General features: G+C 35.2%; 2 protein-coding genes across 3 annotated transcripts in view; one reads left to right on the forward strand and one right to left on the reverse strand.

Annotated features, from left to right (window-relative positions):
* The window catches only part of Ccdc90b (coiled-coil domain containing 90B), a 180,013-nt gene extending 173,016 nt beyond the window's left edge, over positions 1-6,997 (forward strand). For both annotated transcript variants that reach the window (XM_058577399.1, XM_046439321.2), the window contains one exon: positions 6,426-6,997. In XM_058577399.1, coding sequence (XP_058433382.1) covers positions 6,426-6,487 — 62 coding nt within the window. In that variant the 3' untranslated portion in view covers positions 6,488-6,997. The remainder of the gene's footprint in view (positions 1-6,425) is intronic.
* A 3,756-nt stretch (positions 6,998-10,753) lies between these two features.
* Positions 10,754-18,599, reverse strand: part of Ankrd42 (ankyrin repeat domain 42) — a 58,901-nt gene continuing 51,055 nt past the window's right edge. The window contains exons 11-12 of the mRNA XM_046439317.2: positions 18,336-18,480; positions 10,754-12,730 (exon numbers count right to left, since the gene is read on the reverse strand). Coding sequence (XP_046295273.1) covers positions 12,644-12,730; positions 18,336-18,480 — 232 coding nt within the window. The 3' untranslated portion in view covers positions 10,754-12,643. The remainder of the gene's footprint in view (positions 12,731-18,335; positions 18,481-18,599) is intronic.

Below are 18,599 nucleotides of genomic sequence, written 5' to 3' on the forward strand. Positions count from 1 at the left end.
AGTAGCATGTATCTTTTCTTCTGTATATAAATATAACATACACCTTTAAAAAAAACTATATATGACAGTCAACTCTACAAAGGTAATCAAATGTTTTAAATATTTTTGAACTTCAGTACATACTTAGATGTCTTTTTATTAGAAAGCATAATATAAAAATGCTATAATTTACCCAATACTTTATTAACAGGTATTTTCCTCCCATTATTAGGAATAGTATTCCACTGAATAACCATATATATGTATGTTTGAATAAATACACATACATACACCCATCTTCATATGCTTATGCTAGTGTTCCTATGTAATAAGTTGTCATGCCCATTTAAAATTTGGGGTCAAAAAGATAATATTTTAAAACTTTGTATTAGTGAATTTCCATCCAGAAAAAAATCCTGATTTATACTATCAGCAGTTTCCTCAGTGGCCACCACTGGTGTTGGGGTGTTAGGAGAGGTGAAAAATGAGCCTGAGCCCTAGCTGATGCATGGATATGCAATTAAAATGACTCAACTTTTATCTCTTTAAAACATTGGGTTTCTGCTTAAAGATTCATTTGAAGAAACAATTCTAAGGCTAAAACATAACAACTAAAACAAACTCTACTAAAACATCTCTGGACCTAAAGACATCAGTTTTAATACCCAGGAAAATTCTAAAACAGCCCAGTTTGGAGTGTTCATTCCCTCTTTCAAAATTGATCACAAAGTTACAAAGGTTAGGAATGTGTTGAGGTGGACTCAGCTTCCTACAGAGTGTTTACCTGTAATCTTAGTTTAAAATAACATAAGATGGTAATGAGTTCCAAAAAGCTTTCATTCAGAAGTGAAGATACACAAAGCAGAATTGAATAGACTTAGTGGCAATAGCAAAAAAAAAAAAAAAAATTAACAAGTTAGTCATTTAGAAAAACTTCGTTCTAAGTCATCCTCCCTTCTGTTTTTTACTGAGGGTTTAAAGCCAACAATACAATACAGAGGCATTTTTCTCCGTCCTTATCCATCTATAAATATGTACTACTTACTAGTATTGTTAATGGTAAGCCTTTTAAGAAGCTAAAATCTCATACTTTGAACAAGTGGGATGGTAATGTCATGAGTGGATCTGTTGGTTCTAGAATACCTGAGATAATTGCCTGTAAGACCCAGTTTATCTGAGATTCACATATTAAATTCAGTCATAAAAGGGGAATAAAAACTCCTAGTTCAGTTGTCAGAGTCCCAGCATTAAAGATCTTGCATTTCCCTTGAAGAAGATATCAATGTATCTTAATCACTTTGGTTAATCGGTATCCCAGCTTACATTAGTCAGTAATCTTTTAATTTTAAATATTATATATCCAACTTTAACTAGTTTAGGCTTATTAATAAATTTTGAAAAGTCAGTGGCATATCCTAACAAGGATAACTGGAAACAGAATTTACTCTGTATTCTGCTCTGAATGTCCTCATTTTCTCCACACTAACTTTATGAGTTGGAAACATTACCACCAGTAGCTCCTACATTAATGTCATTCTACTCTCACCAACAAATACAAAAAAATCCCAGGAAATAGTCTGAAGAGCCCCCTCTTGGGGTTGCAGTTCCTTTTGGCCCAGATCACTGTTGCCGAGGAAGCAACAGCTGTAAAGTAATGGTAGTTCTGTTTAATCTGTGTTATTGTAGAATATTCTGTTCTGGGCAGATAAATAGTAATAAAAAGCTAACATTTGTGGGAAATTTACCAGGCACATGGCTTATTTAAGCATTTTACATATATGTAAGTTTACTGCTAGACAGTCCATAGAAGATAAACAGCAAACTTAAAAATAATTTGGAATGTCTTCATGATTATTAGTAGTGACAACAAGAAGAAATAAAAGCCAAAATAATAGGAACAAGAAATAAAGAGACACTAAAGCCTATCTACAAATTCAGCATAAGGTTCATTAGCTCCTTGTATTACCTTAGATAATTGACCTTGTAAACCTCCATGTCCTTGTAAAGTCTTCCATGCCTTACCTGCATCTGCAGCAATTTGTGCATATACACCAGGATCATATGCAATTTGTTGCTGCTGATCCTCATAAGGTCCCTTTCCTAACAACATATCTAGATTTCTCTGAGGATAACCAGCTGCTGCATTTCGCCTAGCCGTCTCCTTGCAAAATTCCTCATTAGCAACCTTCCATAACAGGTATTGTCCTCCATTTAGCACAGCTTTACACATATTAGCCCAATCTGCTGGCGTCATGTTCAAGTTGTTAATGGATTCGACCATGCTTACAGTGAAGGGTGCTTGAGGACCATAGGTTGTTACAGCCTCTTTTAGCTGCTTCACTGTTTTGAAATTTAAAGCATGGTGAACTCGCTGCCCTCCTGCCTCAAATACAGGGCATGTTAATATTTGAGATCCTGTCTCAGGATCCCAACTATCAACTGCAGGGGTTGGGGGGGCCTCCCAGCATATGGAGGTGGTGCTGTTGGTTGGACACTTACACCCTCTGGTGATAGAAAGGGGTTAGTAGCAGTCTCCTGTTGTAACTTTCCCCCTGATGGCTTTTTCTGTTTTACACTTTCTTTCTCTGTCTGACTAGCTCGAAAGACCTTCTCTTTTACTTGAATCTTTTCCTCTTTCTGACTAACTTGAGAGACCTTCTCTTTTACTTGAATCAATATGTCTTCTCCTTCCTCTACCTTTGTCTGAACTGAAGGCTTTGGACTAAGCAAACAAGATGCCAACACCCACAATGTCAGTGTGCCAACTGGCAGAGTTCCTGGGCTTTTCTTTTCTATTCTTTTTAAATCTTCACCATGATGGTTCCATTGTGATATATTTAACAACTCCTCCTTAAAAAGCCATGGGCTACATTTTTGTATTGTATCAAGGTATGCCCTGACTGCTCTTGATTTTACTGAGATGCCTCCTTCCTCTAACAATTTACTTAACACTCTTTCAGTTTGTTTTTTACTAATTTCTGATCCCATATTTCTACTATAATACAACCCAACAAGATAACGCCTAACAAAACAAACAGAGTGAAACAAAATTGGAACAACACAAAATCATTATAATAGCCTCCTGAAATGTCCATCCGTACTTTCTCCCTATCTGTTCCTCAGATGTGAGTGGTTTTTCTTCCATCTTACACATCTCCAGGGACAGGCAACTTAAAACAAAAGTGAAGCAAAACAAAAGAATAATTTTAAAATGGCTACCCATCCTCTCGCCCTGCCCTCAGGGGCGAGCAGTTTACCTTATCACTTACCCTCAGTTGTTCCCCGTGCGGCCCACCAAATGCCGCAGTCTGGCTGGGCACAATTCAGGAGCCACTTGTCAAAAGCATTATTTAAGCATTTTACATATATGTAAGTTTACTGCTAGACAGTCCATAGAAGGTAAACAGCAAACTTAAAAATAATTTGGTATGTCTTCATGATTATTAGTAGTGACAACAAGAAGAAATAAAAGAGACACAAGAAATAAAGAGACACTAAATTTGGAAACACTTCTGTATTCTAACAAAGAAATGAAATACTTTCCTCCTCACAATAAATTCATCAGCTCTTAAATTAGCAAAAAATAAAAATCACCTAGATAGCCACATGTGGCTCAAAAAAAAAAAAAAATTACAGGGCTGGGGCTGTAGTTCAGTAGCAGAGCCCTTGCCTATCACATGTGAGGCACTGGATTTGATCCTTAGCCCCACATAAAAATAAAGAAAATAAAGGCATTCTGTCCATATACAACTACAAAACAGCTTTTTTTAAAAAAAATTACAAATGTCACAGTACAAATAAGGCTAACAGAATGGTTTTCAAAAAACAAAGCTTTGGAGTCAGGTATACCTATTCTTGAATCCTGGCTTCACCATTTGCTGGTCATATAGCTTTGGGCTTGTTGCCCCATCTAAACAACAGGGATAATACTACTAATCTCATAGGATTTTAATTATATCTAAATAAGGTAATGTATGGAATCACTTAGCACACTGCCTGACACATGGTAAATAGTAGCAGGATCAAATTGGATAATGTATAATTAATTGCAGTAAGACAAGATATTCTTTTTTTTACCACAATACCTTTATCCTATTTATTTATTTATTTATGTGGTGCTGAGGATTGAACCCAGGGCTTCACATGTGCTAGGCAAGTGCTCTACCATTGAGCTACAGCCCCAGCCTAATATATTCTTAATGTTATTCTTTCTTCTCAAATGTCCAGATTCCCTACGTATCTTAGGCCTAATTTCATTTCTTAAAAATGAGGAACTGATCTTATCATTAACTAAGTTACATTAAATAGCCCAATTAAGTGGAATAGTGTAAATTAGATTTATACATTATAAATAAAATCGCTTTATTTTATATAGCTAATTTCTTGTGTCTTTAGTCATAAAAGTTTGTCCTTTATCTCAGATTCTCCATTTAAAGATGCTTTCATGGCCTTTTAAACAAACTGGAGATTAGAGAATCCTTAAAAGCCTTTTTTTTTTTTTTCCAAAGGTGCTGTGTTCAAACCCAAGTCCTCGTGCAGGCTAGGCAAGAGCCCTACCACTGACCCACATACCCAGCCCCCTTAACTTCTTAAAGGGGGCTGAAACGTTTTCTCTTAGAATGATGTAATATGGAGCTGGGGTTGTGGCTCAGTGGTATAGCAATTGCCTAGCATGTGTGAGGCAGTGGGTTCGATTTTGCACTACCTAAATAAATGAATAAAATAAAGGTCCACCAACATCTAAAACTATTTTTTTTAAATGATGTAACATAAAGAGCAGGTGGTATGTGGGCTGAAGATGTAATTCAGTGGTAGAGCATTTGCCTAGCATGCACAAGCACCACAAATAAAGGGGGGAAAGCAGGTGGTATATTAATCAAAAAGCCTTATGCTTTTTCTGCCCTCTACTCTCTGAAGTTTTTTTTTTTTTAAGGGTTTTCATTAAAATTTAAGTTTTTTTCTCCTGTCAACTGTAGGGTGAAAACCTCAACTAAGTCACAAAGAGCCTGGTTATAATGAAGAATTCATAACCATAAACATTAGACTACTTCTTTCATATAAATTTATGACCAAAATTATGGGGAGTAAATTATTAAGTCAGCTGAAATCTCCATTCTTTCCTTGTATAAAATTTATATGGAAATCTGTATCAGTTAACTAACAATATGACAACTGAGATAGAAGAGCTCATCAAATGATCTTTAGAGCTGAAGTCACTAGGCTGTGTATGCCTGGTGGTTCTGACTGGAACCCAACTCTAGATGTGTGAATTCTTGAGTTGATTGGGACTAAAAAGTTTTGAAGATACTGACATTTTTACTCTTTGACTCAGAAGTGTGGTATGACTACCACTTGGTCCAATTTTCTCTATAAGCTGTTCCATACTTTGTACATAGTTTTGTTAACTACTAAGTGCTTGCTACAATGTTGTGACAGATGTTCATAAGTAGTGAAGTATTAGACACTATTATTTAAAAAAAAAAACTCCAGTGAGATAATGTTTAAGTACCTGTCATCTCTTGACTCCTAGTTACCTTTGTTCCTTTTACTTTAATTATGTCCAAATGAATAATATAATTTTAATAAATTAAATTAATAATTTATTAATAACTTTTAAAAAAATAAATAAAATTTAAGTTTTTAGTAATTATGAGAGAATTCTTTCTTTTAAAAGAGATGGGTTCTTTATTACCTAGGATTCCCCAAACTCTTGGGCTCAGCCTAAGTAGTTGGGACTACAGGCCACTGTTCCCAGCTGAGAAATTATTTTAAAATGTATGGAAAAGACAATATAAATTTTCTTCTCCAACTGGCAGTGTAGCTCAGTGGGAGAACACTTGCCTAGGAAGTACAAGGCCCTGGGTTCTCCCCAGAACCACATATAATTTTTTTCCCATAGATATATTAATGCCTGTTCTATTAACCTAAACACATAATTATTTTTAACATAAGAAAGATGATTTTATTGTAATATGAAATAGTTTATAATTTTTTAGTCATTTGTTACACTATTGTCAATGACTTTAAATACTGTTTATAGATTCTGACTTATCATCTACATTTCTAACTTATTTTTATCCTTATTCTGTCTTAAAATTTAGGAAGCTTTTAAAAATAATGTATTGCCAGGTACAGTGGCACATGCCTGTAATCCTAGTTTCTAAATAAAATGTGAAAAGGGGCTGGGGATGTAACTCAGGTTAAATTCCACTGGGTTCAATCCCTGTTACCAAAAATAAAAATAACTGGCTTTAATACTGTGTTATTAATTATTATCTTTATCTTAGTTTTCTAAGGAAACAAAAACAAGGTACAGAATTTATTTCCTTTATTTTTTTATTCATCTAAATTGAAAATAATATTATTCTGTTAATCCCTGCAAAATAATAATGAATATTTGACTTGTAATATAGTTTCTTTTTTCTTTTTTTTTTTTTTTTTTACAGCCTCAGTGTTCACTTGTCTTGCAATAGCATTGGGATTTTATAGATTCTGGAAGTATTACTAACTATCCTACTGTTGGCTGCTATTGACTTCGTAGAATACTACACCAGGAGTTTCTTTGAACATTTTCAGTTGCTGCAGAAAATTTACAACAACATTATTCAAAGTATGCGTGGACTAAAGAGAAGTATTTTTAAGTATTTTATCTTTATTTTATGTGTCTGTATTTTATTTGTTTGAAAAGCTGTCATCCAAACCCTGATTTATTTGAGATAGAAGGGCATTTTGTCCTCATCCTTTTGATAGTTCATAGAAACTGAACTAAAATTTTCTTGTATTTGCTTCAAGAATTTTGTAAATCAAATAGAATTTTGTTGGTATGTGCTGCAAATTTGAAAACTATGCCTTAGCCTACATGCTTACTGGACCTAACTCTCCTGATTTTAAGTACTGTAGTTAAATTTTTGTATCAAATAAAAGATTATTATAAGAAAATATGATTCAAATGTATGATATGTCAAGGTCATCGTACTGTCATGTGTAACTAATTAAAACAAATAAAAAAAAGAAAGTAGCTTGGTTTTGAAAGTGTCTCACTGTATAACAGGAGATTATTTTCTTTTTATAAGAAAAGTAAACAATAATTTTTAAAATGTGTGCTCCAGTATCTAACCACTAGTATAAAAATCTATGAAGTTATTCTGATCATTATACTTACTTTTTTATTTTTTAAATTTTTCATATAAAAACCAGGGTTTATCCTTGATTTTCAATTTAAAACAATTTAAATCAACCCATCTTAAACTTATAAGACAAAACTTTTCCGAATGATTCATTTAAATTCAGCAAACATCTGTTGGTATATATAGAGCCTACTCCCAGGAAACTTATATGGAAATCCAGGTTTCAGGTTTTTATTTTGTTGCTTTTGGGAACCCTATATTTTTTCTAATTTAGTGTCTCATGACAATATATATGTTATTTTTTTTAAATTACAAACTGTCATTTTTATCTTAGTTCTATAGTTCTATCCACATTAAGAAGCCACAGTAAGAAAATGTTAAACACTTCAGAATATTTCATAATTCCTTGGCAATGGCTTTAAAAGTTTGGTAATCAGTCAACCAGTCATTCAAAATAACCCTACCTTTTTTAAAAACTTTTTTATTTCTAATCAATTATACATGACAGCAGAATGCTATTTGATTCATTGTAGAACACAATTAGAACACAATTTTTCACTTCTCTGTACACGAAGTAGGGTCATGCCATTACCATTCATGCAATCATGTATGTACCTAGGGTAAGGATGTCTATCTCATTCCACCATCTTTCCTATGCCTATACCCCTTCCCCTCCCCTCCGCCCAGCCCAAAGTTCCTCCACTCATCCTGTGCCCCCCCCTCCCCATTATAGATTAGCATCCACTTATCAGAGAAAACATTCAGCCTTTAGTTTGGGGAATTGGCTTACTTTGCTTAGCATGGTATTCTCTAACTCCATCCACTTACCTGCAAGTACCATAATTTTATTCTCTTTTAATGCTGAGTAATATTCCACTGTGAATATATATCACAGTTTCTTTATCCATTCATCTATTGAAGGCCATCCAGGTTGTGTTCACTATTTGGCTATGAACATTGATGTGGCTGCGTCACTACAGTATGCCGATTTTAAGTCCTTTGGGTGTAAACTGAGGAGTGGGATAGCTGGATGAAATGGCGATTCCATTCCAAATTTTTTAAGGAATCTCCATGCTACTTTCCAGATTGGTTGCACCAATTTGCAGTCCCGCCAGCAATGTATTAGTGTGATTTTTCCCCCACATCCTCACCAGCACTTATTGTTTCTTGTATTCTTGATAACTGCCACTCAGACTGGGATGAGATGAAATCTTAGAGTAGTTTTGATTTGCATTTCTCTGATTGCTAGAGATTTCAACATTTTTTCATATATTTGTTAATTGATTGTATATCTTCTTCTGATAAGTGTCCAGTTACTTAGCCTATTTAATTTATTGGTTGGGTAGTTTGTTTTTTTGGTACTAAGTTTTTTGAGTTCTTTATATATCCTAGATATTAATGCTCTAATATGTGTGTGGTAAAAATTTGCTCCCATACTATAGTCTCTCTTTTCACCTCACTGATTGTTTCTTTTGTTGAGAAGAAGCTTTTTAGTTTGAATCCATCCCATTTATTGATTCTTAATTTTATTTCTTGCACTTTAGGAGTCTTGTTAAGGAAGTTAGGGCCTAATCCAACATGATGAAGATTTGGGCCTGCTTTCTCTTCTATTAGGTTTAGGGTGTCTGGTCTAATTCCTAGGTCCTTGATTCACTTTGAGTTTTGTGCATGGTGAGAGATAGATAAGGGTTTAATTTCATTTTGCTATATATGGATTTCCAGTTTTCCCAGCACCATTTGTTGAAGAGGCTATCTTTTCTCCAATGTGTGTTTGGGCACCTCTGTCTAGTATAAGATAACTGTATTTATGTGGGTTTGTCTCTGTGTCTTCTATTCTGTACCACTGGTCTACCTGTCTGATTTGGTGCTGATACCATGCCATTTTTGTTCCTGTGGCTCTGTAGTATAGTTTAAGGTCTGGTATTGTGATGCCTCCTGCTTCACTCTTCTTCATAAGGATTGCTTTGGCTATTCTGGGTCTGTAATTTTTACAAGTGAATTTCATGATTGCTTTTTTCTATTTCTGTGAGGTATGACATTGGGATTTTAATTGGTATCACATTGAATCTATGTAGCACTTTGGGTAGTATGGCCATTTTGACAACATTAATTCTGCCTATACAGAGCATGGGAGATCTTTCCATCTTCTAAGGTCTTCTTCAATTTCTTTTCTTCATTGTTCTGTAGTTTTCTTTGTAGAGGTCTTTCACCTCTTTTGTTAAATTGATTCCCAGGTTTTGTTTTTTGTTTGTTTGTTTGTTTTTGTTTTTTGAGGCTATTGTGAATGGAGTGGTTTTCCTAATTTCTCTTTCAGAGGATTCATCAGTGATGTGTTGAAATGCATTTGATTTATGGGTATTGATTTTATATCCTGCTGCTTTGCTGAATTCATTTATTAAATCTCGAAGTTTTTGGTGGAATTTTTTGGATCCTCAAAGTATAGAATCATGTCATCAGCAAATAGTGATAATTTGAAACCTGCCTTTTTGTTTTTTTAGATAGGAAAAATATAGAAAATATGCTGAGTAATATTATCTTATCTTAGCACCAAAAAAAACAAACTACCCAATCAATAAATAGGCTAAGTAACTGGACACTTATCAGAAGAGACTCATGCACATGGTCCAGTGAGTGAGAATCAAAGGATTTTCTTCAAAGATCTAACTGCTAAGTTGTTTTCAAAACAAAACTCTATATCTTAACATTATCCTATTACATTCTGATTCATTATCTCCAAAATCTCTTATCTACAAGTTCTTAACACATTATAAATTTCTATTACATTAATAAAGACCATCTAGGCTAAAGTCCACTGTAATAAACTACAGTGAATTTCATTCACTTAATCCTTATGACAACCTGCTATGTGCCAAAGAGTGTGAGCTCCCTGTGTACACAGCGGTAAACATGTTTAATTCTCATAGAACTTAATAATCTTAGTGGAGATATTAAACAATAAGTTATTTAAACAATAATATATTTTAAATTGTAACCAGATGGAAGACTTCCTCCATGAGAAGGAATAGCACATGAAGAACATCATAACATTGTCATCACTCTAACCCCTCCTCCACTCTGCTCTAAGGAATTAAAGTAACTTATCCAGTTGTAAATTTGGTAGGAGAAACAGGCTGTAGAAGCTCAGTTCATCCCTATTCTTATTTGGAAACACCCTATAGAGAATATACATTCTGTTCTGCTTCTATGGCAAACAGGCGTACTTCTCTCTTACAGTCCAGTGTAAGAATCCTAAGGGCTAATGTGTCAGCTCCATGGTGTCAGGGTCCTGACTCCTCCTCATCTTACTCATTTTTATAATGTCCAGTGACTCACCACCACATCTACATTTTAGAAGAAATGGGCAGGAGGTGGAAAACCCTTTCCCTTTTAGGGGCATGACCCTAAGGTATATAACATACTATGTTTGTTCACATCCTATTGGACACAACTTCCATCTGATTTGATGCTAGGGAAGCTAAGTTCTTATCCTGAGCAGCAAGAAACCCCAGGAGGTACTATAACTATAGAAGAGAGAAGAATAGATGTTGGGGACAACCAGGAAACCTCTACCACAGGTACATGCTTCTATTACAATGTTCTTCTGGTATTTCCTACCTCACTGATAAGAAAGACATAGACTTGAAAAAAACAGAAGCAAATAAAACAATTTATTGGGATTAACTCCAGAGTCAATAATTAGAGGGGGAAAATAAATCTGTATAATCCCAGAAGATGAGAGAAATGTTGCATTTGGAATTCCAGAAGTGGTAAATGAGAATGAGGACTGAACTTTCGCTGTTAAGGTTAGAACCACAGCTCTGCAATATGTGATCCTAGGTACAACCACTTAATCTGTCTATAAAATATATCTACTTCATATTATTGTAGATTCAAAGTCCATTGGAAACCTCAGAGAAACTTAACAATAGTGAATATAAGGAGTATCAAGAGAATAGCTAAGTCTTTTTTCCTTTATTTTTTGTGGTGCTAGGGACCAAACCCAAGACCTCACACATGTTAAGCATGCCCCTTACCACTGTGCTACATTCCCAGCTCAAGCTGATCTATTTTAACACCATTAACCAGCCTGAACTGGTCTTAGCAATCCAGTGTACTCTTCTGAAGGCAAACTAGTCCTCATGATACTAGATTAAATTGTCCTTTAGCATCTATGAAAAGTATATGTAAGGATACCAAGAATGGACAAGCTGGTATATTGTGGTTGAGAATGCTACTGCCAATGAAGCCAAAAGCTAGTGATCAGATATTCAGAAAAAGATCAGATCTAGACAGAGCCCCCAAGATAGTCACAATCTTTGCTAGTTCATGAAAGGAAAAAAGGGAAACAAAGGGCAGGTAAAATATGGAAACTAAATCAGAACCTAACTATATATCATACATTTTTTTTAAGTCAGCAAAGAACAACTAATCTTAATTTGAAGTGGGGGTTAAAGAGAAGAAAAATAATAAAGCCATGTATTTCTTATCCTGTCCAGGCTGCTTCTTAACTATACTCCTTCTAAAGCTTGCAAGACATACAAAGGTTGAATTCTGAAGCAGATTATTTAAATGGGTATTCTTAGCAACACATATTATGCTTTTTTAATAATAGCAAACTTTCAGTTTGCATAAAACTTTGCCAAGTGAGATATTTTGTTGCTATTGTAAAATTAGTTATATCATTTGAAAAACAGAAAAATGTTAAAACTATATGCACACCAGGCATGGTGCACGTACCTGTAATCCCAGCAAAATTTGGGGGGCTGAGGCAGAAGGATTACAAGTTCAAAGCAGCCTCAGCAACTTAGTGAGACCTTATCTCAAAATAAAAAACAAAAGAGGCTGGGGATGTGGCTCAGTGGTTAAGCACCCCTGGGTTCAGTTCCCATACCAAATAAATAAACACAACAGCAGCTGTAAATAGTACTTTAGAAAGTGAAAGAAATACAATCCTATTATGGAGTCATAACAGAATTTTTAATAAATTTAATATCTAGAACTAGATTTCCTTTAATTATTAGACTGGACAATTTATATTTTACAAATTTAATTGCTCATAACTTTTAACTTCCTTAAGTAGGTATATAAAAATTAATTTTGGGAGGGAGTGTACAAGTAAATCAATATAATTTTAAAAATTCCTATGATAGGGCTTGGGCTATAGCTTAGTGGCAGAGCACTTGCTTAGCACGCATGAGGCACTAGGTTTGATCCTTAGCACCACATAAAAATAAACAAATAAAATACTTTGTGTACAACCAGAGATATGAAAAATTGAGCTCTATGTTTAATATGAATTATAATGCATTCTGCTGTCATATGTAGCAAATTAGAATAAATTTTTAAAAATAAAGGCATTCTATGTACAACTACAAAAAAATTTTTTTTAAATCACTATGATAAAATATTTCCACTTTCAGAAATGGGATAGTAGCATATCAGAACAATTCTGAGAAGAGTTGCTATACATTTATATTTATACTGATTTCTTAAAGAGAAAATCCAGCAAGTTTATTTAAAGTTTTTTCACAGACTAGTTAGTACCTTCTTACAAACACTCCCGCAGAAGGCACCTTTTTTTTCACTCGCCTCTTCTCTTTGCTGGACTCACATGAGTCATCTTCCTATCAACAAAAGAAAAAAGAAATGAGATTTTTCATTCTAGCACATATTTTCATCTTCCTACATTGACTGTTCAAAAGAAAAATAATTAATCATGCTAAGTATTTTCAACTCTGATTAAATTTCTTTTAAGATTTTTGTAAATAAGTTCCCAAATCTGAAGTACCAGTGCTTCATATTATGCTAAATCTTAAGGCTGGAAGGCATCTTGAAAAATCATTCAGTCCTATCTCTACCTAAAATATCCCTCAAAGAGAACACCTTGTTTTTTATTCTTGTATCTTAGACTAACATGTCATAATACACTGCTAACTGCAATGCAGAAAGGGTCACTATGTCATCCTCTGGATTTTTTTGCAAGGCCCACAGGGCTAGGATTTATATTTGCTGACTCCTTTCTTCCCTTTTATGTTTGTACAGCACCTCTTTACTGCCCTTGTCTCATTTTCCACTGTTCCTGAAAATTTCTAATCATCTTGGTAATTCTCATGACCTATCAGAAAAATCAATAAAATGCTATGGAAAGGAACAGGGATAAGGCTGGAAACACTGCAGATGTTCACTAGCTCTTAGTCATTTTTGAGTAATTCTTCAAGTAAAAAAAATGCTGTGGGGGGGCTGGGGTTGTGGCTCAGCGGTAGAGCCGCTCGCCTAGCACGTGCGAGGCCCTGGGTTCGATCCTCAGCACCACATAAAAATAAATAAATAAAAATATTGTGACCAACTAAAAAAAAAAAAAAAATGCTGTGTACCTAGTTAGGACAGAATCTGAATAAAGAAGCTCCATGAACAGGACAAGGCACATGTTCATGGGGAAAGCCCATGGCTAGAATAAATTCCTGAAGGTGTTCCTTCTGACACTTTTGCTAATGAGCTCAGTTAGCTTTATTCATATATAGTAGTGTATGAACCTGGAAGCTATCTTCCAACACCACCTGGAAAAACAGTCATTTCTCTGTGTTCCCTCCTCTTCTCTCAGTTGCAAACTTGCTATCATCCAAGTTTCTAAAGATGAATTTGTCAAAATAAATCTTCTTACAAGCACAGTAAGAAAATGAGGGTATGGAGTTTATAATGGCAGCAGCAAGTAATGTGGACAGGATGAACTTGAAGCTGGGCTGTTAGGTTGAAATTAGAATGTCTTGACACAAAGCCCAGCATTCAAGTACTCAATACCTAAGTTGATGATGACTTGAAATATTATAGAGATGAATCAGATGATCTTATGAAACTTAAATTTTTAGTACTGTGGATAAAGTAAGTACTCAATCAAACTGAAATGTAAATGAGATGCCCTCAGAGCAGTAAAAAGTGCTTGGTAAAAGGAGAGATCATATGTGGTCATGGGCATTAGAAAAGAGGTAACCAAAGCAATGATTCCTGGGGATTTTTAAGAGGCAGAGTTGATAGGGAGCCTTCAGGCCCAAGAACAAAATGAACAAAGGCTTGGTGATGGGAAAGAGTAGGGTAAAATTAGAAAAGACAGGATACATGTAGGAAAACAGACAGAAATAAGACTGTTAAGATAGTTTAGGAATAAATGACAAACTGAAGATTCATTCATTCATTCATTCATTCAGGGTAGGAGAGTGAAAATCAAGCTGATAATTTCTGTGTCTACACAGAAATTCTGTCATAATAGTTCAAACAGACACAGACACCTTCACAGACACCTACAAGGTCGGCAAGAAAAATAGAGCATATGCTCCTATCTGTGGGATGGCCCACTTTTTATGGGCTGGAGAAAACAAAGTTAGTCATGACTAAGAATCTAAGACTGAGCCGGGCACTGTGTTGCACAACTGTATTCCCAATTTCTTAGGAAGTTGGAAAAATATATATTTTTTTTTTCACACACGTATACATATATATACACACATATATAAAGGGTTGGGGATATAGTCCATTAGTAGAGTGCTCCAGGTTCAATCCCCAGTACCACCAAAAAAGAAAAAAGAATCCAAGACTCAAGACAGTAATTGAGAAAATGGTGATGCCATGAATTTGAACATAGAGGGAAATCTGGTCTTTATGTTGAGTTTGGTTCTAGACATTTTTTTAAATTAGGTGCCACCAAAAATTTCAAGTGGAAATGTGCTACTGGCAGTGAGAAATAGTTGAGGAGTCCTGCTGGGGACATAGTACTAAAATATGAGTTTGATAATCACTTACACAGAAAGATTAGAGAAGTATAATCTGAAGGCAGAGATTCTGAGTTTGTTCCTGCTTCACACTAGCTATACGCTCTAACAAGATACTTAGCTTCCTCATACATAACATAAAATGTAATCTACCTCCTCAGTGTTGATACAGAGAAGATGAGATAATATCTAAGAAAACACTATAAAAACAGTAAATTAAAAAACTAGTTTTTAGGGCTGGGGTTATGGCTTAGCGGTAGAGCACTCGTCCAGCACATCCGAGGCCCTGGGATCAATCTTCAGCACCACATAAAAATAAATAAAATAAAATAAAATAAAGGTATAAATTTTTTTTTTAATTTTTTAAAATATGTCAAACTATCCTAAGTAACTCCTAAGAACTTCTCTGAGTAAAAATTATACTATTGCAGATTCTTGGGTGGAGAGATTTAAAGTTACAACTTTATGCAATCATAAGTCCTGATCAGAAAGTAGTGGGAGAAAGATTTAGTCGGACTCCAAAATAAACTCTTCCAATCCTTAGCTGCATAGGAAGGAAAAAAGAGAAAAAGACACAAGAAAGGGAGAAAATAATACAAACAATACTTCTAGTAATAGCTTGTGTGTGCCACAAACTGCTCAGGGTTTCTACATAATATTTCATTTAATATCACTACAATCCCATGAGGTATTATTATCCCCCATCTTATAGATGAAGAGATTGAGAATTAGAAGCTTTTCAGAAGAGAAAATAAGAAGTGCCCGAGTTACAGCTGTTAATGACATTAGCTCATTTAAAAAAATTGGGATTAACTTGGGCTGGGGTTGTAGCTCAGTGGTAGAGTGCTTGCCTCGCATGTGTGAGGTACTGAGTTCAATTCTCAGCACCACATAAAAATAAAAAAATAAATACAATAAAGGTCCATCAACAACTAAAAAATATATTTAATTTTTTTTTAATTTGGAATAATCTAAAGCAAGATTGCACAACAAACGGGCCCTCAGTCCAAGGCCTGAGTCAGCTCTCCTGAAAGTCTACACATTGTTAGAGGAGAGTGGCATTTTAGAGAACCTGGATTGTGCAGAAGGAAATCAGATCCAAACTTGAAAACAGAATGCTTCTGAACATGAAAAGAGAATTTATAAGTAGCTAAAAAATGGAAAATTTTATGCAAAGACTGTCAGTTTGGAATGACTCAAATGAAAGTGTACATTTTGAGTGATCCCCAAAATAAAGACTGTCCCACCTAAGCAGCTGGAGAAAAACAACTACCTTTGAGGAGGAATTGCAGTCCCTGCCACAAGGTGGCAAGATGACAAGGACTTATATTATTTTAGTATTTCTAAACTGGCTTTATGGTTTAGATGTGATGTCCCCCCAAAAGTTCACATTTGAGACAATGCAAGAAGGTTTGAAGGAGAAATGATTGGGTAATAGCCTTAACCTAATCAGTGAGTTGATCCCTGATGGGACTAATTGAGCGGTAACTGGAGGCAGGTGGGGTGTGGCTAGGAGAAGTGGTTAATTGAGGGCATGGCTTTGGAATATATATTTGTACCTGAAGAGTGGAGTCTCTCTCTCTCTGCTTTCTGATCATGATATGAGCTGCTTCCCTCTGCCACACTCTTCTGCTATGATGTTCAACTCATCTGGAGCCCCAAGGAATGGAACCGGCTTTCTATGGACTAAGACCTCTGAAACCATGAGCCCTCAAACTTTTCCTCCTCTATAACGATGCTGGTCAGATCCTTTTAGTTATAGCAGCGAAAAAGCTGACTAAAATGGCGGTTATTAAAGAGATTAATAATTAGTTTGTACAAAATAAAAAGAAGCCAGGAAGTTTTTGTTATAAATCATGAAGCAATTCAGGCCTGGAACAGAACTAATTCATCCAATAATGAAGAAAAAACTTCTTTACAGAAAGAAAATATTAACCATGTCTGAATCCCCACCTTGTATCATAATGAGCCAATCACAAGGACCACATCATGGCAGTTTTCACTTGAAGAACACATAAGGGTCAAAGTTTCCCCAGTGCATTTTCTACCTAATCTACTCTTGAGATCTAGAAGGCCTCAAACACAAGAAGCACTTGGGGTTTCCTGCTGTCATGTTTCTGTCTTCTACATTCCACCTACTTTTCTGGACTTGGCTCTATTTCTTACATGAGTTTCTTTTTAATCTCCTTCTATATATTTGCTCTTTTTGTCACTCTTAAGAATTTTTCTATTTTTTATAGCTATATTCTGAATTCCAAATTCAGGATTTCAATTGTGAAAGAACCAAGAGTATGGAGTCAAAGTTACAAATTTTGACTGATATTTCCACCATTACCAGCTGTGTGATTTAAATAAGTTACTTAACCCTTCTGAGCCTCCATTACTTCCTATACTAAATGAGGACTAGACAAATGACATAATAAGAAACTTGTGAAAGAACTCTGTAAACACAAAGTGTTACACAAATATTAGTTTGTATAATTTCATAACCTGAGCAAAAGGATGCTATAAAAATTTCTATGCTGGATCTTTTTTATTGTTTTTTGTTTTTCCTTTCAGTACTAGGTATCAAACTCAAGGCTTCGCATGCTAGGCAAGTGCCATACCCATTGAGCTACACCTCTAGCCGTTTTTTTGGAGGGGGAGGGTGTTGCAGGAACTGAACTCAGAGGCACTGGACCACTGAGCCAAATCCCCAGTGCTCTGTTTTGTATTTTATTTAGAGACATGGCCTCACTGAGTTGCTTAGGGCCTCACTGTTGCTGAGGCTGGCTTTGAACTTTCAATCCTCCTGCCTCAGCCTCCTAAACCACTGTATTACAGGCCCGTACCATGCACCCAGCAACCACCCTTTTATTTTTAGTCAGAGTCTCACCAAGTTGCCAAGACTGTCCTCAAATTTGCAATCCTCCTGCCTCAGTCTCTCAAGTAGCTGGGATTACAAGCCTGTGCCATCAGGCCTGCCTCTTTTCTACTCTTAAACTGCCGAAGGTTTCTAAAATGGATTCCATTCCAAGAACTTTACTTAGGTTATTTAGAATATTAAAATGTACATATTTTCTAACTGCCTCTGAATTCTTACTGCTTATTCTGCCTATAAAAAATAGCTTTTCCTTATATGGTACAAGATTAACAATAGCACTTACTACACACTCAGTGAACCATGTTGATGTCCTAACTAAAAGAGACACACACACACACATTGTAGACAACGTGTGTGTGAAGAGAAAGAAACTATTAGAGATAAATAGAGCTATACATATAGATGTATATTCCTTTTATCTTGACATCAGCTCTAAAAAGTCTAAATTATTCTCTTCAACTTACAACTGAATCACAAAGCAGTTAAATGATTTTCCCAAATCAAAAATTATTGTAACCAGAATTCAAACTCAACTAGTCCCAGCCCAAAGTTTACACTCTGATTTATTTCCTCAATAAAAATAAACATGTTAAGGATACCAACCATATCCATAAAATTGGGGGTCTGAATCTTCTCCATTGTTTCCCTAAGTTGATCCACCTCTGCTCGATATTCATCCAGTTGGCATTCTAATTTCTCTCTACGGAGTCGTTCATACTCCAGCTGGTCCTGCAGTTCTTTGATGGTCCTGTCAAAACAATTTTATTCAATTATCCTCCAATATCATTATATACTCCAATACCATTACTAACATTTTTGGAAACAGTGGAAAGTGCCCATTTAAGACAAGTAAATTAAATCAAAGGC

The sequence above is a fragment of the Marmota monax genome, unplaced genomic scaffold (assembly GCF_021218885.2).
Source record: "Marmota monax isolate L192 unplaced genomic scaffold, Marmota_monax_Labrador192_F-V1.1 WCK01_AAM20220418_F8-fsc00096, whole genome shotgun sequence".
Lineage (NCBI taxonomy): Eukaryota > Metazoa > Chordata > Mammalia > Rodentia > Sciuridae > Marmota > Marmota monax.